At 38.4% G+C, this 23,714-nt stretch overlaps 1 protein-coding gene across 4 annotated transcripts in view; it reads left to right on the forward strand.

The window, feature by feature from the left end:
* DAPK1 (death associated protein kinase 1) overlaps window positions 1-23,714 on the forward strand; it is a 90,084-nt gene that overhangs the window by 46,366 nt on the left and 20,004 nt on the right. For all 4 annotated transcript variants that reach the window (XM_054810903.1, XM_054810907.1, XM_054810906.1 and 1 more), the window contains exons 4-18: window positions 5,097-5,235; window positions 7,118-7,247; window positions 7,526-7,574; window positions 7,724-7,750; window positions 8,172-8,324; window positions 8,471-8,516; window positions 10,125-10,214; window positions 11,226-11,318; window positions 12,902-13,021; window positions 14,179-14,277; window positions 15,287-15,385; window positions 16,553-16,651; window positions 18,172-18,369; window positions 19,398-19,595; window positions 22,157-22,255. In XM_054810903.1, the coding sequence (XP_054666878.1) occupies window positions 5,097-5,235; window positions 7,118-7,247; window positions 7,526-7,574; window positions 7,724-7,750; window positions 8,172-8,324; window positions 8,471-8,516; window positions 10,125-10,214; window positions 11,226-11,318; window positions 12,902-13,021; window positions 14,179-14,277; window positions 15,287-15,385; window positions 16,553-16,651; window positions 18,172-18,369; window positions 19,398-19,595; window positions 22,157-22,255 (1,639 nt within the window). The remainder of the gene's footprint in view (window positions 1-5,096; window positions 5,236-7,117; window positions 7,248-7,525; window positions 7,575-7,723; window positions 7,751-8,171; window positions 8,325-8,470; window positions 8,517-10,124; window positions 10,215-11,225; window positions 11,319-12,901; window positions 13,022-14,178; window positions 14,278-15,286; window positions 15,386-16,552; window positions 16,652-18,171; window positions 18,370-19,397; window positions 19,596-22,156; window positions 22,256-23,714) is intronic.

Here is a 23,714-nt window from a genome sequence, read left to right on the forward strand (position 1 = left end):
TTTTTTTAACTTCATCAGAAATCCTTAGGTAATCATTAATTACCGTTTAGGTGCTAGTACAATATGAGCAATGTGATCAACATGGCATGTGACTGAGTCGTTACGAGGTGACCACGCTGACTTTGAAGGTTAATTGGTTCTAAGTTCCGTGTATAAGTTCCCGTAATGGCTTCCTCTGAGATCAGTTCCGTTTCATAGTTAAGAAAGCTTGGCAACCTGCAAAAGCACTATCAAGAAATCCTTTTTCTGCAGGTGTAATGTATTTTTTTTCCCCAAGGGAATATGTGGGTTGCAAACACATCTGTCAGCCTTCCTTTGGGAAGGCTGGAAAATGCTTTTACCAGTATTGCATTTTGTAAGAAAGAATGCCGTTGACTCGAAGTTTTGTTTTACTTGTATCAGTTTGGGAAAGCTAGCGCCTCTACCTAGAAATATCAGGGAAGCAACAGATACCAGCTTTGCTCTTATTGAAAATGTTTTTAGAAGTATTTCTACTCAAAGGCAATATAACATGTCAAAATAAGAGTGAAAATAGATTTAGTCAGCCCTTATGGCTTTCTGTGTTATAACATGGTCAATAATATAACGTGTCCTTTAGGATTAAGATGTGACCTCCATCAATCACAGATTCTCATTTTATTAAATGTTCGAACCTATTATGACTGCAAAATTGTGACTTAGTTTAAAGATAAACAGAAAGCTTTTATACAAGAGCATTAAAGAACTAATGTTTTCAAGGAAAACAGTATGTGAAAGTGAACATAGAGGCTTTGCAGCTGTAAAGGAATTTAGCTGTGACTTGACTGCAGTCAAGTTCCTTTGTTGACCTGAAGAGGTGTAGGTTGTTGCCCATCAGTTACTTGCTAGCACTTTGGAGGTCACAGTTGCGCTAGGGCACAGATGAACTGCTCAGAAAGCTGTCTGGCAATTCCTACCAGCAGACAGAGAAATTGAACAGAGAAGCTCTGTGCTTCCAGAGGATACTAGGAACAGATACTCCAAAGAGCTCTACAGGGAGAAACACTAGTGCTCGGTGAACCTTTTACCTCTGCTTCCTTCAGGAGGCAACCTTTATCCAGGCGGTGGTTGGCAGCAGTCTGTCAGACGCTGGCTGCGCGGTCCCGTCTGCAGAGCCCCAAAGGCAGGCTGGGAGGGAGGTCGCGTGGCTCTGGAAACCCGGGCAATGATCTGGTTTGAGCCACATTTCAACAGGGTGTTTGTGCACCAGCAGCCCCGAAGCTAACTTAGAAACAAGGCTGGGGCATTGTAGTGGAAGTGGAACCAGTGTACTTCTTGGGAGAACCTGACATTCACAAAGGTCAGTCATAAGGGCGGATGAATGGAGTTGTCTGCCTCTTTTCCTTCAGATTAAGACTGCCTCTGTGCGTGAGATGGGGCGTGCACAGGAACATTCCTGGAATGGGGCTTTCTGCTTGGCTTCTGCCTCCACCTCAGAAGGTGACCATGGGATAGTAAAATGTGTGGTGTTTATTTACCGGGGAACCATGTTTTCCTGGCTGAGGCACAGGGCTAGACTTGAAAACCCAGCAGCATTTTAGGAGGTTTGTGAAGGCTGCAGTGGCCTACGTAGCTGGTGTCTTTCCCGGCTTGTTCTAGCCCACTTCTTGATCTGGAAGTCCAGTCAAGATCATCCAGCTACTCTTGGTGTACAATCTGGTTATGAAATCTGTGAAAGCAGACTCTGCTGATAGACCTGGGGGCACTGTAATCCAGTGAATTAATTGTGGAAGTGAGACTTGTAAAGGATGTTGAACGTGGACCTGTGTTAACCATCTATGACTTGTTTGGAGTAATTGCCCTGCAGTGATATTGTGGTTTTCTGTATACCTGTGGCGGTACTGGTTAATATGAGACCTACCAGAGTGAGCAGGAAGGTAGAGAATAAGCAGTCTTCTGACAAGTGTGAAGAGGAAGCGATACTGAGCTCCCACGGGGACGTGGGTCACAGCCCTTCACATATGGGAAGGGCCCCAGGAGGTCACCTGAAACGGAGCTTTCCGGGAAGCCTAGCTTTTCTGAGCTTCCAAGTCATCTCCTCTGTGCTGGTTTAACATTTTATTCGTCATTGCTATAAAACCCCGTTTCTCTCACACCTTACGTCAGTGCTGGTAAAAGTAAGCAGCAGCAGAAGCTGGCTGGGCGCGGTGCTTGCCAGCAATGGCAGTGCCCAAAGGGAGAACATGGGGTACTGAGCTTGCCCCCTGCAGCTGAGGAGTTACCAGCAGGAGAAGTCACTATGACCCACCCTCTGAGGTGATCCCGCATGGGATCTCACCCTAGGCATTAAGGGTGAGGTGCATAATGTGAAGGGGCACGCTAAAATCCCATAGACCAGAGGTACAGCTACTTCTGGAAGAAAGCTTTGAGCGTGTTACATCCAGTCCCTCTTCACTCACCTACTCCTTAAGCAAGGGCTGCTGAGTCATTTAGGGTAACAGTACTTAAGCATCTAAGGAAGCACGCAACACGTTGGAAAAAATCTACCACTTTTGCTAATTAACTTCCAATTTGAAGACAAAAAAAAATATTTTTTTTTTAACCTGTTAGCTTCTCTGGACCTCAGTTTCAAGATTTGCAAGCACTAGGTATATTACTTGTAAAATACAGGTATCATTTTATTTCATGCTATTATAAGACCTATAATATATTCATAAAAGAAATGTCACTACAACTAACCTATGGCAAAGACAAGAGAATAGTACTCATCAGTGCTAGAGAAGAGCTATATGCAATCTCATGTAATTAACTATTCAGAAATGTGACATCTCTGAGACGCATAAAAACACATGTACATCAAACTCGTGATTTCATGCGGTCTAAACTTTCAGGATATGAAATTGCACAAAACGGAATGATTGCAGATAAGAAGAAGCTGAAGCTGAAGAGTCTCTTTCCATTTTACACAAATACAGTTAATGTTTTGTTGTTAGATATCTCAAAAATAAGTAAACCTTGGAAATTTTTTCCTTTGGTTCTAAAAGGAAGGTGTATAATCCATGCTGCTGTTCATAGATGACTAGCAAGTTCCACAGAGACTGCGTATCTTTAAAATGCCAACAGGAATAAGAGCAAGCTGTAACAGCCATAAAACATATCCATACCTGTGTGACACTGTCACAGCCTGCTTTAGACTGCAGAGTGGGCAGCACAGTGTTGCAAGTTGGCATTGCCAAAAATGCATGCGCCGAGTACTTCTGCTGCATTTGTGATGGCTGACGAATGCTTTAAGCATCAGCAGGAGCTTTCCCTGTTTCACAGGGTGGGTGATCTACATGAAAAGCAAACCAGACAACCATGTGTTTGGCGCAGTCTTTCAGCCAAGGGTCCAGCTCTGCCGGTTCACCAAACTGATGGTTAGCCCAGTGCCAAATGGTGCTGAGCGCGTAAAGGTGCTGGGTTTTGCTGTGACTGCTCCCACGGCTGGGGAAGGAGCCACCATGAGCCTGCCTGTGGCATGGCTGTGCTCCGATTAACAGCCTCCCGGCAACTGCAGCAAACACCCACTTCGAAACATGTGGAAACAAGTTCCATGTGATGTCTAAGTCCCTTAGCCCAGTAATTGGAAATGAAGGGAAGTGCCAGCACTGTGCCACCCTCCAGCCTCTGTAAAATAATGAACTGTATTTAATCTTTAGGAATTACATTTTAATGTCTCTACAGAAAAAGGAAAAAAAAAATATTAAAATGACCTCTCTTCTGTCCAGTCTATAATTCTTGTATTTAATGGCACTTTGTTTCAATAATTGCTTTCATGCAGAAAATATTACAACATAAATAATACCCAAAACAACACACTCATTATTGTCTAGGCAGCTCAGTGAAAGCTCCAAGAACTCATTAAAATACAGTTTTCATGCAATTTGCATTACAATAATGCAGATTAGGTCTCTTGAAAAGTAGACATGATAAAGAAGTCAAAGGTATTTCCAGAAATTTGTACAGACTGTTTAGCTATTGTTGTATGTTAATCCCATTATTTTTCATAATTGGAACTTTAAATCATAAACAGATTTTTTTTTTCCCAATGGAAAGGCAACATAAATTAGGGTGTACTTTCTGATTTTTTTTTTAATATCGATACAATGCAAAATATAGGGGATAATATTACTATCTTTGTGGTCTCCAAGACATTTATAGGTAATAATGCTGCTTTTATAAACAAGAAAAACAGTTTGCCACAGTGGACAGTCATGTCAGTATATGTTCTTAAACTGAGAGGAGATTGGTTTGGGTTTTAAGTGTAGTTGTAGTTCATATTTCCTATTCCCTTCACTTCACTGTCTCTTTTTCTGTTGACAATTATCATCACTCCTGCCAGACTGCTGACTGAGCTGAGAAAAGGGTCATCTTCAGTTTATTCGTCTCCCTCAAATGCAAAAATCTATATGTGCTTATGTACCCTCCTCACTTCTTACCTCTCTTCTTTCTGCCTGTGCAGCTAAAACACTTGCTGGAAGTAATCTTAAGATGTAGGAACGGTGTAGTAGTGTTAGGGTATGAATACAACAGACGTGCTGAATGTAGTACACTATTTCAAAGAACAGAATATATTTTCAAAGAGTTGAATGCTTTGAGTAGCTTAGAAGCTGAATAGTAGGACAGCTACCAGTAACTATTTCAAAATGTGCTTTAGATTTTGTATTTTTCAATCGAGGGTGAAAATCTGATGTTTTACTGCGTGCAAATTCATATTTTATTTTCTAGATGTCCTGTTACATTAGTATGTTTTGAGTATACTTACTTCACATTTAATTTTATTCTTTTAAATGTCCATATAGAGAGTAGGTGGGCTTTACTTAATTTAAATATAGACACAGCCAGCCATGTTTGTTTGGTTATTTTAAACCTTTTTTTGTTTGAAAATAAGACTCTTTCTATTGTATTCTTTTCAGGCGGAGGAGGGGTAGTTACTAACTATTTGGGGTATTGAATTAAGTAATTTGCATCTTCTTTTTTGATACTGACAACATTTAAAGCATCTGAATCCTTTTCAAGGCTGCTCTGAGAATAGCTACACTCAAAGGAACCCGCTGGTTGAAACAAGCTCGTCAATAACTTTGCTTCTGCTCTCCAAGTGTTGCAGGTGGAGAGCTCTTCGACTTCTTAGCTGAGAAAGAATCTCTCACGGAGGAGGAAGCCACAGAATTTCTCAAACAGATACTTAATGGTGTTCAGTATCTCCACTCACTGCAAATTGCCCACTTTGATCTTAAGGTGTGTTGAGCAGATAAAAACTTCAGCAACTGTAAGCAACATCTGTTAAAGTCCTTTGTAACACCAGCCACAAATCTGCCATCGTGCAGATCTTGGACGTAGCTTTGTTTTTCTAGCTTATGTAGACAGGGGAAAGAAATTGAAAGAAATTGACAAGAAATTACTGAACCGTAAGTAGTTCCCATCTGTTTCTAATGTAAGATTCTTCATGGGAAATGGCAAATTTTGATGAAATTAAACCATTCCGAGGAAGCAATCTTGAAATAAAAATGATGATTATATGGAATGTGAATGTTACCTGGGTGAAACATTCTGAACAGGATGCCTTTTTTCCAACTTTTTTTTTTTACTGCTGTATACATTTATGTTCACATGAATGTTATTTATAGGTACTAAATTGAAACAGTACAGAGTTAAGTACAAAGATTGTTGTGGAGCAGACAGAACAGATAATTTCCTCCTCTTTTTTTGCTTTTGCGGCTTTTTTGTTTTTAGAAAAACTGTTAATTGCATATCTAAACTCCAGTCATTGCTTTTTTTAATGTTTTGATTTCAGAATGTTTTCCTCTGTAAGATTTTTTTTTTTCAGAGGTAGGCAGCTGAACATTCCCTGAAGTCTGCTGAAGTCAGCAGCTATGTCTATAGTAGGAAAAAGAGGCATAATTATTATATTGCAATGCAGTTCTGAAAGGGGTCCTGTGTTTTGGGGATGAGGTAGGGAAAGGAATGGTTTTCAGGGTAAGCATACCTTTTCCAGTCTCATCCTCATTACCTACAGTAATATGTTTGGTCTTTGTATAGACAGTCAGCAAGAGAAAAGAATTCTGAATCTAGTAAGAAATACTTTTCTTACAGTATGAAATACAAATTTTTGCTAATGTGCTTGTAATAAAACAAAGCATCCTTACACCAGATACCATGAATATGTGAATTAAAGTATACAGCAAGAATTAAAGTATGCAGAACAATAAAAGTATGCAATAGAAATGTGGGGAGGTAAGGAAAAAAATTATATTTGCACATATCCGCCCCCTGTAATTGGGGAAGAGAGGTGAAAGAAGGGTGATGAAGAAGAGCTGTCCTTAATGACTCCAGAATTCCTTAACAATGTGAGCAGGATGGATGTAGCTCCAGGAACTGCCAGCTTATGGACATGACAGGATATGGAGACTAGGTAGCTGGTTCTGTATGCTAGTTGAAAGTGATGGAGTGCAGAAGCAAGCTCCTTTGATGATAGTCTCGATGTTTTATCTTCTTTGTTCTAGTTTTGCAAATCTGTGTTGTAAAATGATCCAAAGGCCATATTTTAAAATATAGCTAGAAGAGACATGAGAACCTGCTCTTAGTCTTTAAGTATGTTGAGCCTTAAAATCTGGGAGCTGGACCACTCCTAAAGTTTCTCTTGGCAATCCAAAGGCAACAAGATACACCTCCATGATTGCTTGCACAGTGTGAAAGAAACCTCTTTCAGGGAGTGATGTTAACCAAGCCCAAATACGAGTTTATAGGACTTTGTTTCTCGCAAGCTCCCAGTGCTGCTCAGATGGCCGTAGTGCAGGGGCCGTGGTCTTTACTGAAGATAGCATTGTTTCACTTAGGGTCAGTCCACATGAAAACTGCAACTGTTGTTTCTACAAGAGGTAAAATCTTGGCCTTGTGGAAATCACAGCACTCTGTCAACAACATGAGAACCTAATTTATTGTAATTAATTTTTAGCATATGTTAGATCAAAATGGGAAAATAGGGGAATTTTCTGCTGAAGACACAATTCGAGAGGCTGAAGGAGGTAAAGAGAAGTGTTCAGTGCTGAAGAATGCTGGTGTCAGACTTTTTATACCTATGTATAATCTCTCTTTCTCTCCCCCTCCTTCCTTATCAAAGCCTGAAAACATAATGTTGTTGGACAGGAATGTACCAAAGCCTCGAATCAAGATTATTGACTTTGGTTTAGCACACAAAATTGACTTTGGAAATGAATTCAAAAATATCTTCGGAACGCCAGAGTTTGTTGGTGAGAAAACTGTTGTTTCTTCAAACTATTCTTGTTCAGTCTATGAAACAGTATATGTGGCTTAGCTTGGTTTGGCTGAGTTACAGATTATGTAATTTGTAATTCATGACATTTTGAAATTTAAATAAGCAATTTGTAGCATTCAGTTCTAATTTAGACTTGCATTAAGGTGTTTTTATCTATCAGAACCTTAGCTTATTATCTCTGACATATATAGGCTCAGAGTGACATAGCTCTGTTCTCTGACTAGGTACTGATCTTCCTGCTTTCTCCTTTAGCTCCTGAAATAGTAAATTATGAGCCTCTTGGTCTTGAAGCAGATATGTGGTAAGTTATTGGATCTTACTTGAAAGAAATCTCTCATGATTATTCTTATGTTCTAACCTTTTTTTTTTCTCCTCTCTCTCCCTCCATCTGTTTCTCTCCCCTCTCCCTCATCCCTTTTTTTTTTTTTTTTTTCTTTCCCTTCACTCCAGGAGCATTGGTGTAATAACTTATATTCTGTAAGTACCAAAACCTATGTGTGTTTCTTGCAAATGCTGGTTAATTCTGATTCTATCCTCTGGGGTTTTGGTGGTTTCTATAAAAGTCAAACCGTTTTGATTGCACATCATGATTCAAGTTGAATCATCATAAAAGCAATAGTATAATTATTGAAAGAGTGGCCATTAATCAGCATTGGGATAGCATGGGAAGCTGTCTTTAAATCTGTAGCTGATTTTCCACAGTGGCTTTATCTTAATCAATATTCTCTGAAATTACAGCAAAGCTTTTTTCCCTGTTAGATCACATCTTCCTGAAAGTATGTTTGCAGTCTTAAAGCAGAAAATAAAAATGTTCACTTTTTGCTGTTATTCAATCTTAGAGGGTTGAAACAGCAATGTTACAACATATAATGAGAGGAATGTTTTGTGTTTCTTGCAGTCTAAGTGGTGCATCACCATTTCTTGGGGAAACCAAACAGGAAACATTAGCAAATGTGTCTGCTGTGAATTATGAGTTTGAAGAAGAGTTCTTCAGTAATACCAGTGCCCTAGCTAAAGATTTTATACGAAGGCTTCTAGTCAAGGATCCAAAGTGAGTTGTTTCTCTTGTGTATGTACTGTTGCAGCCTATGTCTCTAGTATTTCAAATGACATCACATTTTGAGGTGTTAGTGTAATAAACATAGCAGTATGTATTTTTTACTATCTGAAACAGTTCTATCTTTTATTCTGTTAAAGGAAGAGAATGACTATTCAAGATAGTTTGCTGCATCCTTGGATCAAGGTTAGCATGTAATTCATTCTCTGTTGTCCTGTTTTTAATCATTCTTTGTTTCATACTTAGCTTTCACTTTTCAAGTTCCTTAACAAGGAAAATTGGCATAATTTTTTTATATAACTTACTGTTTTGGAAAGCTGTCTGCATGAAAACTAATACACACAGAATGCGGACTTCATTATCATATCCTCTATGTAAGTTAGCAATAGAGAAGTAGCCTACTATTGAGATTTAAATTGTGCTCATGCAGAGAAGCTAATTTTTAGGGAGCATTGCATTGACAAAAATACATTTTCTGAATCCAGTCAAATTTCCTTTCACATATTTCATCTTCTAGTCTCCTTATTTAGATTGGGCAGAAAAGGGTCATCTCTCTTCTGTCCTTCCTCTTTAGACTGAAGGAAGCAGTTGATGTGGGGCAGCAGTCTGCTGCTTCTTTCACTGTTCCACAGTGTTTGGTTTAGATCAAGCTGTTGTGGTGCCCCTAGGTTGAGAGGGAGGAAATTGGACCTATCATTCTTCTTACTTAATGTGGGTAGTAATACCTGCCACTTACTTTTTTAAATTCCATATTACATTCTGATGGTGAGTAGTAAAACTCTTCAGTGCCATTGATTTCCCAGGTCTTGGGGATGCACAGTGGGTATTTGACCCCATTCCACTTCCCAGAGAACCAGTTAGCAGAATATTTATCTGTGCCACAACTGCTCGGTTCATCAGTTCAGAATCCTAGGGCAGATGGTTCTACACCAATAAGCCAAACTACAGATTTCACTGTGCTTTGCTGACTTCTTGCTGCGGTAGTCTTAAACAGTTGAAACATGTTGAACATGTTGAAATGATCTTTTAAACCACTGAAGCAAGCTTTGTCCAAGTTTGTGTCTCAGGGACCAAGATCTCCAGTCCTGCAGCAAGACATGTTTTGTACCCTGTTATGTTCCTTTAACTTTCCGGGCATTCTCCCCTACCCCGCTGGTCATATTGCTTTTTCCTCCCCTTTCCATCACTACCTTTACCTGCATTTCTCCATAAAAACGACTTCAAGTATGGGATCATATAATGCAAAATTCGGTATACTCCACTAGTAACTGGTGCTTAGTATTAGCCCATGAGAAAGTTCAAAGGGTGCAGCCTTAGAGCTTGCTGCACAGGTATGTGGGATGTTAATTTTGGGTCCCAGCAGCATCCAGCTGATTATACTGAGACTGGAACAAAGTTTGACTGCATTTAAAATCAGCCAGGAAATCTTCCCAAAAGACAAGATTTATCTAGGAGATGATATCTGATACCTGCTTCAGAGGGAGGTGAAAGATAAAGCTGAATGTTGGATTTTTTTGTTTAGAATGAAAAAACAAATTTTAGTATTGCATGAAGTATTCTTAGTTCTGAATTTCCTTTAGGGCATTTTCTCAAGAAATTGCATCTGCATGCTGTGGATGTTAAAATGATGTGCTTACAATTACTTTATTATTACAGTATGATTACAGTATTATTATAATGTAAGTGCAAGTCATCACTGAAGGACAGAGTCTTACACGCGGGAAGGTGCTTTATGGAAGTTCTGGTTGTAATTGTGGGTGTTTTACAATAGCTGTATTTTCCTTTTGTGCATAGCCTAAAGACACCCAGCAAGCACTTAGTAGAAAAGCGTCTGCAGTGAATATGGAGAAATTCAAAAAGTTCGCAGCACGACGGAAATGGAAAGTAAGTAGTTCAATAAATCTTCAAATTGTTGGTGACATACAAATGCAGTAGCATCACCTGCTACAGGGAAACATCAGTACATTTGAGAGTGGAGAAGAAGGAAGAAGAAACTCATTCCTCTCCCATGTGGAATAAATTAGGTACTTGAGTATGGTGGTATGGGAGAAGCCTTCTTTGTTAATGATCTGCATACAAATACTTGGGTGTGGATTGTTTGTTTTATACATCTAGCTGTATGCTGTCATCATCTGTCCTGGTAATGTTTTCTGAGAAAAGGCACTTCTAAGTGTAGGTATGTGTTTTTGTGACAGTAATCCCAGTAAATCAAACATCTCTTGATGATAAGAGATGAAACATGAGACAGCACAGGTTGCTATTATTAGTAAAGGAGTTCTTTTCATTGTCACAGGGGCCAAGAAATAGGATGATTTTGCTAAGCTACGGACCAAAGGCACAAAATAGCCAGCTATGCAGTACAATTTTTTTGCTATGGGTTAGTGTCTGTGTGAGGTGAACATCTATGGTATCTATAAAATTTAAGTACTAGTTTGCTACCCTAGAATGAAATGGTGAGTCTAAGAATCTCTTAAACTGTTTTGTAATATGGCGTTTAAAGGAATGCTATCAGCTAATTTACATTCAATTTAGGTTTTCTGTGTGTACATACTTTAAAATATGTACATTTAAATGTTTTCAGTGTAAACAAGAGGATGTAATATGAATCTGTTTTGCTTTGTATTTGAACAGCTTGGTGAAATAGTAGCAATCCAAAAATAATATGTAGCTTTGATTAGTGCATATGAATATCCGATTTGGATTATAAATGTCAAAAGAAATTGAAAGTTCAAATGCAATCTAAAAAGAAGATGGGGGATGCTCAGGTCAAACTCCAGTTTGCTTGGCTAACACGATAGTATTCCTTTAAAATCTCTGCAATAGCATCTTATCACAAGTCTTCTGTTTTGATTTTTTTTTTTTACATATAGCTTTTTTCTTCTTATTTTTAAAAAGCAATCAGTGCGTTTAATATCCTTGTGCCAAAGATTATCAAGATCTTTCTTGTCCAGAAGTAACATGAGTGTTGCTAGGAGTGATGATACTCTGGTAAGTGTGTACTTACATTCTTTTAATACTTTGCTGCATCTGAAACTTAACATTTTCTGAAATTATTCTAACAGAAATACTGGGCTATTGAAAATGTGCAAAATTAATTAATCTCATATGTAGAAAAAAATAGATTTTAAGGCTATAGAGGTCTGTTATCCATAGTCTGATCTTCTGCATGACACAAACTTTGAAATTTGATGTATTAATTACCATGGTGATGCTGATAGCTAGTGCCAGAAATTCATCTATCTTGGTTTTAACATTTGATTAAGGAGGATTTCTTTGTACTGTAGCAATTACAATGTGAAAAAGTTGCATCTGTATTTTTCATGGCACTGTGTAGAGTAAAATAATACTGCATTTTTTAACTAAATATTCAAAATCATTGAGACCCTCTTAGATCCAATGAATGCTAGACAGCAGTATCATAACAAGTTGTTATTTAAGCAGGAAATTTTAAAGTTGGCTGGTAGTCAGTTTGTGGTATTATATACGTCTACTAGATTTAAGTAGTCAGGAGGAATTGCTGTATGCTTTTTAATTACAAATGCTTGTAAATCCAAAAGCATTCTTATTCAGCTTGCTCTGCAGGTTTTAATACATGCTTCACAAATACCCTGTGATCAGCAAAGTACATATGTTAATATGTTTAGAGCTGGCTAACCATCTTTTCTGTGCATTAATAGGATCAAACTTCAAAAATTCTGCAAAGCCTTTTTTATCCATATTATTTTCGCTGTGTCCCTCCTGTGCAACTCCACACTCTTGTTTCCACTTTTCCTCCTCTTTACCTTTCTACTTCCATGCTCTTTATTGTCTTGGTCTTGCCCTCCTTTCCCTGCCTCCCCCACCTTGGCTATCAGTGTGCCTTTTAACACAGGATCAGCATTTCACACCTGTGTTGCAGCAGAAAGGATGTAGCCTGATGTTAGTGTTGTAAAAAATCTGAAAGCTCAGGAGAGAGGAGTTAAGAGTGATCCAAATATTGGGCTCAGTGAATTTCATTCAGTTCTTTGACTTTTTAGTGCATGGGAGAAAACCAAAGTTACACCTGCAGAGGTATCTGGGCTCATCACTTATGTTCTAGACTTTTAACTGGTCCATTTGAATAGATGAAAGCTTGGTCCAAACTCCTGTGTCATATTCCTGGATGGCGCAAAACTTGATACTCCAGTTTGTATTTGCATACCTCTTGGTTTTCTTAATGTTCACATTTATGTATGGAATTGGTTTCATTTCATGAAAGCATTGCATCTATTGAAATACCTAGGAGGAAAAAGAAAATACACCTAATAAAAGAAATCTGTTTAGAATCTCAGTGAGTAACAGGTTCATGTGTGAAGAAGAGGGAAGCATATTGTACTAGAAAAAGGTGGGGGGGTTGGTGTGGGTTTTCAAATAACATGTGTACATGTTAGCCATATGCTTCACAAAGGTTTATAACTTGCAGCTGAAGAAAGCACTTTAAAAGACTTTGAAAATTTTACTTTTTAATTTTTTTAGATGTCTTGGCAGCTGTTGAGGTAGGGATTTTTTTCCTTGAAGCTAACAACTTTTCTTCTTTCTCATTCAATTGCAAGGATGAGGAAGATTCTTTTGTGATGAAAGCTATTATTCATGCCATCAATGATGACAATGTTCCTGGATTACAGCACCTTCTGGGATCTCTGACAAATTACGATGTCAATCAACCCAACAAGGTAGTGTGGGTCTGTGTTGAGGTGCGTGGGGGACCAGCTATCACCCTGTTGAATAGAGCTACGTGGTTGTAAAATAGAAATGTAACACCTGAAGTGAAAAGGTAAAGACAAGTGGATGGGAAATAACTCTGCCTTTCTTTAGGAGAAATTTTAATGTGTTCTGTGTTCAGTCATCTTAAACTACCTGAAAATGGAACCCAAAATGTTGCGGGTTTTTTGCCTAGGCCTTTGAAAAAGTATTAATTGAATCTATTGTCAAGAGCTGTGGTATATCAGATAACAACCTTTGCTTTTCTTTGCAGCTGTTTCTTGTGGCAGATTAAGATGGCACAATATGTAGGAATAACCAGATTGCCAAAACTGACTTTGCAAAGCACTGTTAGAAACAGAAGTCCCATACTGCAGAAACTGGTTATGTGAACATAATGTTAGATTGCATCGTTCATTTTCAGAAACAAAATGACTTGCCAACTACAGTATTTCAGTGTACTGCTGCTGTCCTAACAGGAGTATTGGAACTGAGACCAAGAGACCAAAGTTCTGTTGCTGGCTCTGCTGTTTAACCTTGAATAAATCATCTCTGCTCTAATTTTCACTTTTTTGAATGGTTATACTGACCTTCATTTTAAAGTACTTTGACAAATATTCATGAGGAGCACTATAAAAGTAAAGCCTCTGTTATTTTACTGTGACAGGGTCTTGAACCTTTCAAGAAATCAGTGTATTTTTTGTTTTAATGGTGCAGTCCCATTTAACTTTCCCATATGTTGCTGGTGGTTTGTGCCTTTGAGGTGGTGTGGCAAACACCTTAGGTAATCTGACTTAAAATGTAGATACAGAGAAGTAGCAAAGGGGACCATCCTTGCCAAATTGGGCTAATGAGAGCTTAACATTAATATTCCTAATTTGAAAAGCATGCCTTTAATGCGTTGTGTTTCATTTAGTAAATTCGAATTCATCCCAAAACCATGGAAAATAGCTGTGCAATAAATTTCTTTGGACAAAGGGACAAATTATTTTCTATACAGCGTTCCCTGAAGACTTAATTTGACACTGGAAATCCAGAGATGCCATTCAATGCCTCCCTTCTATTCCACTCTCTTTTCTTCATCCTTCAAAAATTAAATACATTGTTCTTGCTTGTATTTCATTGTTAGCATGGAACACCTCCATTACTGATTGCTGCTGGCTGTGGAAACATTCAGATGCTTCAGTTACTTTTAAAGCGTGGATCCCGTATTGATGTTCAAGATAAGGTCAGGGTTCTGCTTTGTCACCATTCAATATAAGTTTTTCAGTACAGTTAACAGCAGTTCAGACCAAGTTGTATCGGAAATGAAAAAATCTGGGCTGTAAAGCCTGTTTTCTGTCTTCCATAGCAAAAAAGATAAAAGCAGATCTTTAATAATTTCATTTACTACTAGTGTATATCCTCTGATTTTGATCACTTTATTAGCTGAAGTAATTCGAATGATACTAATCTTAAAATGTAGTTCGTGCTTACAAAATTACCTCAATTAGTTCAAATTAGTGATTGCCCTAAAACACAATGGTGAACTTTATTTAATAGGGAATGATAAATGCACATTTTAGCAGTGGGAAATATCACAACTAAAACTTGTCTGTCTTGGAGGGAATGCTTTGCAAAAAGCTTTTCTCAAAATGTATTGTAGCAATCTGGGGTTCATTTAAAGCAAACTTGAAGCACTGTCTGCTTTTCTATCTAATAGATGGTAAAGTAAGCAGCAGAAAGGTTTTTATCCCATGACCGTTGTTTCCAAAAAACTCCCTTACAAGGAGGAAGAGGGTTATCCTTGCAAACAGTTAGTGATCCTGTTAATCATCCTTGCATACAGGGCTTTTTGTTGTCATTCATAGAATCATAGAATGGTTTGTGTTGGAAGGGACCTCAAAGATCATCTAGCTCCAACCCCCCTGCCATGGGCAGGGACACCCTCCACTAGACCAGGTTGCCCAAAGCCCCATCCAACCTGGCCTTGAACACTTCCAGGGAGGGGGCATCCACAGCTTCTCTGGGCAACCTGTTCCAGTGCCTCAGCATCCTCATTCTTGGTATGTGGGGTTGTTGAACCAATTTGAAGGTGGTTGTTTTTTTTTTTTTTAAGAAAGTAAATGTGTTCATATAAGCTTGAATGGTCGTTCAGTATATCTGTGTACATCTAAGTGCATGTGTACCTTAGTTGAAAATCTAGAATTAGGATTCTAAATTGATTGGTAACATCTGTAATCAAATATTTTTGACAGGCTGGATCTAATGCAATCTATTGGGCTTCTCGACATGGTCATGTAGAAACACTGAAATTTCTCAATGATAATAAATGTCCTTTGGATGTTAAGGATAAGGTAAGAAAAAAGTTCTTTTTATTTTTCATGCAGAGAGCCCTTTTTTTAATAACTTTATCTTAGCAAAGAGACGGGTCTTTCAATTGGAATGATTTTCAGCTGTGCCATAATTCTCAGAATGTGAATGGCTTTTTAAATGTGGTTTTCTAAGCTGACGTATAGGCAGTGATAACACAGCTTTAAAGTAGCTGAATGTACTGATTATTTTCCTGACAAATGTTAACCAAGCATGCATATTAAATGTGGTGAGTACATGGTGGGTAGGTGGGGAAGTACAAACCTAAATTAATTTTCGCTTGAAGACTGGATTTCTCATTGGAACTCAGGATAAAATCGTGATTCTGTTTTTCATTCCTCTTGATTGAAAATCACTTTTGTCTGACAAGTAAATTTGACTGTTATGAGGTTGAATATAATGAAGCTTAACAATTTATAACTGATGAGCACTTACCTTGTCTCCAGCAGTGTTACTTGAGCAACATTTGTCCTAGAAACTAGTTGCTGTTAAATCTTATACTATAGTGATGTTTTTATACTAGCCAAAGCTCCAATACAGAGGCAATTGTACTTGTGAAACACAGTTTGCTTTGTTGAGGGAACTACTGCAAGGCAAGGCACATTAGCAAAATTATTATTCAACTCCTGATAGGCCTACTAGGAAAGAGGTTACTCTCTTAATAAAAATACCATTTCTTTTTCATGTAGTTTCAACAAAAGGTTGCAAATAATTACATGTCATGACCAAAATACACCAGGATGTACCAAAGTGTTAGGCCAACCCCTTACATTTGTATATACAGGGCAGAGGGGGCGGCATATGGAAATAGTGTGAATAGACATAGGACATCTGTTTCAATACCAATTGCACATGCAGCTGCCTCCTCATATTGCTCAGAAATCCTGTTGTGGCTGTGACCTTGAACAAATCAAGTAGGAAAAATCAGTTCGGAAAAAGGAAGGCCTTTGAAGAAATAATCCATCAGGTGGTGATTTATCTGTTACGTACAACTACAGTTTGTAAGCTGGAGACCTCTGCTGACCGCCGATGTGCCACTGGGTTACAGGGATGGAGGAGTACACCATGCAGCATACAGGCATTCAGGCTGTACATGGCGGTGTATATCTAGGGGTGACATATGAAATTACATTGACATTCTGTAATTGCAGTCCGGGGAAACGGCTCTTCATGTTGCAGCTCGGTACGGGCATGTGGATGTGGTTCAGTTTCTTTGTAGCGTTGGATCCAATCCAAACTTTCAAGACAAGGTAAGTCATGGACGCTTGTCTGTTTTTCTTCAACAAATAAGGCTTTAGTATGAGTGGTCAAAACTCTTAGTCTTGCCTCACAGCCTCTGGCCTGTTTGCATTTGAAAAAAAATTAAAAAATGGAGGTTTCAATACCTCTTAATAGATGAAGACTATTCAAAAACAGTGTGCATGAACCAACTACTGTTATAAAACGCAGATTCCCTCAAAAATGAAAGCTTAAAGATGGAGAAACTCAACATCACGATGGTCTTGGTGGTGATGTATGCTCTGTGAGTTCAGCTAAAGCTTTTTATTAGTTTTTGTATTGATTTCAGCTTTTTAGCTATCATGAGACTTTTCTGAGGTGTCAAGCACTCATTTTTGAAAATGAGACAAGTGCTCAGGAGAGCTTCTTTAGAGCTCTGAATTCTTGTGAGAAAACAGGAAAGAAAAGGCTTAATGGGAAAAAAAATCCATTTGACCCAAATTTAACTGTGTGTGGGATTTCCACGAGCCTCCCCAAGTGCTGGATCCCCTAGGACTACCTTTATATTGTTTAAGCAGCGGCAGGCCAAGGGACCACAGGGCGTGCTGTTCGACTGTTTCTTTTTCCTCAGAATTTTACAGAAACCTCAAATACAGTCTACGTCCTCTAATATTATCATCCTCTGTTGTCTCCTCATTAATATTTGCCAGGTACAGAAAGGATATCCCATTTTTTAGAATTTTATAGAATGACTTTTTTTGGTGGGTTTTAATCCTTGTTGCTTTTTAGTGGGGTGCTTCCAATAGCATATTTCTGTAAAACATTTGAATTTCTTAATGATGTTCCACATAAGTGTTAGGAAGTATAAGGAGATCGAAGGTGAGTATTTTGAGGCTTCCTGGGTTCAAGCAAAAGGCAAATCAGAACTTGAGTCACAACTGAACTCAAAATGCCTGCAGTTTCAAAGGCTTGTTGTGATGCACATGTAAAGGACTCCTGTTTCTATGTACCCAAGCCACTGCCTACACTCCTAAATTATTAGGATGTGCTCTTTGAGCACGGTAAGCAGAGTGATCTGCTTCAAACTGCAAGTCTAGTGGGATTGGCATCTCCTTGGTGAGCAATGTGTTTTAAGCAGTGGATTAGTCCCTCAGCACACAGGATGGTGAAGTTGCTTATGAATGAGGATCAGTTTTCAAATGAGAGAACCAAGATAGTTAGCTTCAGGAGCATGGAAACATCTAAACTAAGATTGCTGACATGCAAGGTGTTGTCGGTAGATTGTTTTATGGTGAGAAATACAGACTCTCAGAATCCAAGTAATGATGAAAATCATTACCCGTAATCACTTAGTATGTCAGCAGAAGTTATTCTTGCTTTGAGAATGTCGGCATTAGAGATTACAACTTCTTTTTATAAAGCTTACTTAGTTGACTGTCTTTTTTTCTTTTGTGTCATCTTCCTGACTTTCTGAGTTAAGCTAGGGAATTGTTCCTCCTTGCGTTTGGTTCAGCCATGTTGGTTTTGGTTGGTTTTTTTCCCATGTTGATAGGAAGAAGAAACCCCACTGCACTGTGCTGCTTGGCACGGCTACTACTCTGTTGCCAAAGCGCTCTGTGAAGCGGGTTGTAACGTGAACGTTAAAAACAAAGAAGGGGAGACTCCACTCCTGACAGCATCTGCTCGGGGTTACCATGATATCGTGGAATGCTTGACAGAACACGGGGCTGATCTTGATGCAACAGACAAGGTTAGTTTGAGATGCTTTTGGTTCAGAGATCACAGGTGTCACAGAGCTGTAGTTCTGAATTGCTTCATTTGAATGCTGCAAGCCAGTGTGGTTTCCATGACATGGGTTTTCTGAGCAGTTCACATGGAGACTGTTGATGACTGCAATAGTCCTTTAAAGTTGCCCACTGATTATTTTTCCATGATTGCATTCTTGCTGATTCATTATCACCTTATCAATTATCACTTTATGAGTAACACTCTGTGAAAAATGGCAGGAACATTGGGTTCTGTAATTGGCAACTAACTATTAACTTAGTAAGAGAAAAAAGATGGCTTTGCTATCTGCCTTTGATTCTTATGGGTTGGATAAATCACACCTATTTCCAATAAGCTGAATTCCATCTATTTAAAAATATAACTCTATTTGATTCAGAATCATTTTTTGTCTTCTGTGGTGTAATCCCAACAAATAAATTTTGCATTTCATTGCTGATACTGTTGGTATCCTTGTCCTTTTAGTTACGTTTATTACTGATAGTTATTAAACAGTTATTAAAGCAATTTCAGAAAAATGCTTTTGCTTCTGAAATAATTTGTCTCTTTCAATCGCATTGTCTCTTTAAGTTGTCCCACAGAGAGAGAAAGCTTTGTCTCTGAAGTTACTGATTACTAAGCAGATTGCATGACTTTTGCATCACTAACTTCTGTCAGTAAACACTAGAGTGGTTTACAATATTCAGCTGGTTGTTACAGTTGGTCACTATCCCATCTCCTACGGAAGTCGTCAGTAGAGAATGTGTATTTGCATTTCATCCATTCCACTGCAAAGCCCAGTGGCTTAATAGACATTTGCTTTCATCCCATAGCTGATTCATACTGACAGATGCTCTGCATCTCCCTGCTTCTGCCTTCAAAATAAAAATAAAAAGTATTGTGATTCTTGAGGCAAGAAGATGCACCCAGTTACATGAAATGATCGTGACTCTGCAAAATGCTTTGATTTTTAGCATTATTAAATCTCACTTACAAGCTGTCTTGTGATTTCAGGATGGTCATATAGCCCTACACCTTGCTGTGAGAAGATGTCAAATAGAAGTAGTTAAAACTCTCATCAGTCAAGGTTGCTTTGTAGATTTCCAAGACAGACATGGCAACACTCCCTTGCATGTGGCCTGCAAAGATGGGAATGTGCCTATTGTGATGGCACTCTGTGAAGCAAGTTGTAATCTGGATGTCAACAATAAGGTAAATGGAATACAGGTACTGAATTACTTAGTTTAATAGCTCACATATTGTGTTAGATTACCTTTTCCAGTTCTCTGATATGAAAAATGTTTTTCCTTTTATTTTTTTATATCTTGAAGTGGTCAAATGCAAAGCACTAAATGACTCATCTTGCAAATGTACCTGTTTGTTTCAGTTGAGTAGATAATTAAAGATCCATGAAGAAAGAGCCCAAGTGAATTATCACAATGTATTTTGCCACTCAACTCTAATGCTGAATGTATATGCCAACCTTCTTCCCTTGCTGTATAGCTTTGCTTTGTGCAGATTACATCTAGGCACTGAAGAACAGATGAAGTGCATTGTTGCTGGTCTAAGCTGGTGTTGATTTGCTGTGATTTAGTAACAGTAATTTATACACAGAATTGAAGAGTGGTACATTTTTATGAAAAATCAGCTTTGAATTCTTCCAAATTACATTACGAGATCTGCACTGTCATCTATTAAGGAATTTAAATCAACTGCAGGTTCTATTCCTCGTTATAAAAATGTTATATTGGCTAGTTTATGTTTTTCTGCATCGAGTTGATTTATTAAAATAAATCCTAATCAAACATTTATCTTAGAATAGAGTAGCTTTAATTTATCTATTAAACATATTGTCACTGGCAGGGTACAGGAAATTGCAGAATTAAAAGGCAGTTCAGAATTAGAAAGCACTTTCTAAAGAGAACATCTAATAGCCTGTCCCTAAACTTTGAGGTACTAGTGCCTTCCTTGCTTCTTCTGTTGTGCTGCTGCTGCAGTGTATGGGGTAACTGAATGTGATGCTTTGCAGGTTTAACATTCTGGCTTTCCTCCTAGAGATATTTCAGAGAAAAGCAAGGTGTTTCAGGAAACTTTGACTAGTTTGAATAGGTGAGGGTCAGCCGTTGGACTCTGCTGACAGGCTCTGGGGCTTAGGGCTTGATATTTAGCTCTGAATGTCTTTCTCTGCCCTATTTATTCATAGGAGTCTTTATGGTGCTATCTGTAATTTGTTTGATTTGAGTGTTGTAGCTTATTTGTTTTTCTGGAAAAGTACTTATTCTGGCAATAACATTTTGCTAGTTAACACTTCCATTTATTACCAGAGTGCTGACCTTCTCTCTATTAGTCAGCTAAATGAAGTTTTGGGGCTTTTGGCTTGAGGGTTGTCCAGTGCAATCACTTTTGCTTTTAATAATGAAAATCATCAGCTGCCAAGTGAAAGAAACGTACAGTAATGAGCTCTCCAGTCCTGCCTCTGGGCTTAAACCTGATTGACTAGGCAATTAAATCCAGATCCACAGCTAAGAACACATTTTGGGGAGGGTGAGTCAATACAGCACAAGGCTGGATTAGCACCTTTTTTCATAATGGAGAATGCTGAGCTAGGATCGGTGGCCTGGCCACAAGCATGCCATGGAAGAAACAATCTTCAAGTGTTCAGTGGGGGAGGGATCATGGCTACAGACGCTGTGGTTAAAGTTTGTGTCCTGTTATTCTTTTAGGAGTCATGTATACTAGAGTGATTGTTAAGAGCGCTCTTTATTTGAAAGGGTGAGTTTGGGTCTTACCAAATAGAGAATCTTTACCTCTACTGGTCCTCTCCAGCAGCAAGCCCTGTGTAGTGGGAGTACATTAACATAACAACTGTTTATCCTTGGTCCTCACGTCTGGCGTTGTCCCACACATACATAATGCCATTTGTTTCTTGCACAGTCTGCATGCAGTAGAACATCATATGCATTTATATGAATTGAGGTATAGGGTTTCGAGGAGCCAGACATCTTTTCAGTTTCCAGTTGTCAGAAAGTTAGCTTTGCTTTCAAATACTCTTTCATGAAGTAAGTTTGTAAGTTTCGGTCTGACTGTAGGGTTGAAACAGGGAGAACAGTATTGGAAGCATGAAAATGTGTAAGAGGAGTTACAAGCAGAGAGTATATGGTAGTGATACTTGTAACAGTGGCTCTAAACATGAAAGACCAGAAGTGAATGTCACGAGAACCTGTCATCAGTGAAGCAATTCGGGGGAAAAAGCGAAAATTGGTGAAGGAATACTTACAGCACTTTCCCTCTGTCACTGAAAGCACAGATTCCTTCAGGCTGACATCCTGCATTCATCCCTTTTATTGCTTTTTGTGGAAGGGGGGAGACTGCAGATGAGTAATCTTCAGTAATATTTGGATTGAAACAGAATCCAGAGGACTTAGTGTTGCTTCACTGGTTCATATTTAATTAAGCAAAATGCAGTTAAATTTACTGGGAACTAGAAAGACATTCTCAAATACAGCCAAAAAACTTTAAAGGATTCCTCTACAGTTGTGAGGGATTTAGCTATAAAATTGTTTCCCATTTTCCAAGTAGTTTTTAATTAAGCTTTAAGCAGGTGTGCTTAAGCTTTTTTCTTACAGTTTTTGCTTTGTACTTTTTGTTACAGTTTTTGCAAGACCTTTGCTGTGTATCAGTATGTATAATTGTACAGTGTTTGATTATTAGTTATAAAAGTTGGAGCGAAGTTCTTTGACTAATGTAATAACATCTTTTTTTCCCCATGTTAGTATGGAAGAACACCTTTACATCTGGCGGCAAACAATGGCATTCTTGATGTTGTCCGATTCCTGTGTCTTACTGGTGCCAACGTAGAAGCTTTAACGTCTGTAAGTATTGGGGGGTACTGTTATGCTCCTTGCTTCTTTTATCTGTGATAGTAGGAAACCAATTAATCTCTTGCAGTGGGGGAGAGAGGCACACAATGGTCTAATATAATTACATTTTTAAATTAAAAAAAAAAATAGGCTGTTGAATGTCCACAGCTTGAAAAGCATTCTCTGTTGTCCACCTGTTCCCTTCTTACAACTACATTTGAAACTGATTAAGGTATGGTGCAGCTACCACTTGATCTACACCAAAGAATTTCTTCATCTAAGAATTACTTGTAGCACTGTGTTTTCTCTAAGCACAGTGGGCCACTGTCAATAAGAGGTATGTCATTTCACATCAGGTACAGTTACTGTACAAATGTATATATCTTGAATATTTTTCTTGCTTTCAAGGGATTAAAAAGTTTTATTTTCATAGTGGAGATGTGTGGGTGCATGGATGAGTGAACTAGCGTGCAAATATCTTTGTAAAGCAAATTGTTTATGTCAGATCAGTCAGCACCGCTGCTCCCAATTAGCACCACTGAAGGTATTTTTTATTCTCACTGAAGTGAGAAACGTCCTTTTGGCTGACACATCCACAGCAGGAATGAAGTGTTCTTCATCATGCACACATCATATATGCATGATATGTTATAGGCATCATACATCCATTGCCTGTGTTTTGAACAAACTAACAAAAAAACCCTATTTTCAGATGCGTTGTATGAGTTTACATTGCTACTTATCCTAACCAATGCATTCTGCTCAGAAATAACTATTGCTCTGTATATTGAAATCATGTTGTGATTCGGTTTTAGTTGAGTCCATGTTTTCAAAGTTCTCCTTACAAAGTATCCCTGAGACAGCTGAAATGGAGGGAAAAAGGAGAAAACTTCTGTTTCATTTGCTTTACCCATCTGGTAGAAAACACATATGTTTTTGTTGTTTCCCTGTACATTTAGCACTGTGGGTTTTTTTCCTCTAAGCATGTATCTCATGTAGCAGGAGGAGGCCTTTCAAAAGCAGTCATTAAAGACAATGAACTTGGAATTGTGGCTTAAACAAGCTTGGCATCTGAAAATGACTTTTTGGTAACTACGAGATTGTAGATTGCCATGTCCCTTATTAATCAATAATAATGAAATGTGCATGCAATGGACTTTGTGAAGTGTTTTACAGATTTTCCTTTGTCACCTGTTTTTGTCCCTTTCCTTTTTTTCCCTTTTCTCACCCCTTTCCCCCCTCCCAACTTCTTTTCCCTCCACCCTTTTTTCCCCTTCCCAATGGCTGTGTTGGTATAATTGCCTATGTGGACCCTGTCCTTCCAAGATAAAAGTACTTTTTATCTCTTTAGTTAGATCAGTTTTAAGGAGATAACAGAGTAAATAGTGCTAATAGTAAAGCTGGCAGGAGAAACAGACTAAATATACATAACTCTCCATTATTCCAGCAGAGAGAAGGGAAAAGGAGGAGA

This window comes from Grus americana, chromosome Z (assembly GCF_028858705.1).
Source record: "Grus americana isolate bGruAme1 chromosome Z, bGruAme1.mat, whole genome shotgun sequence".
NCBI lineage: Eukaryota > Metazoa > Chordata > Aves > Gruiformes > Gruidae > Grus > Grus americana.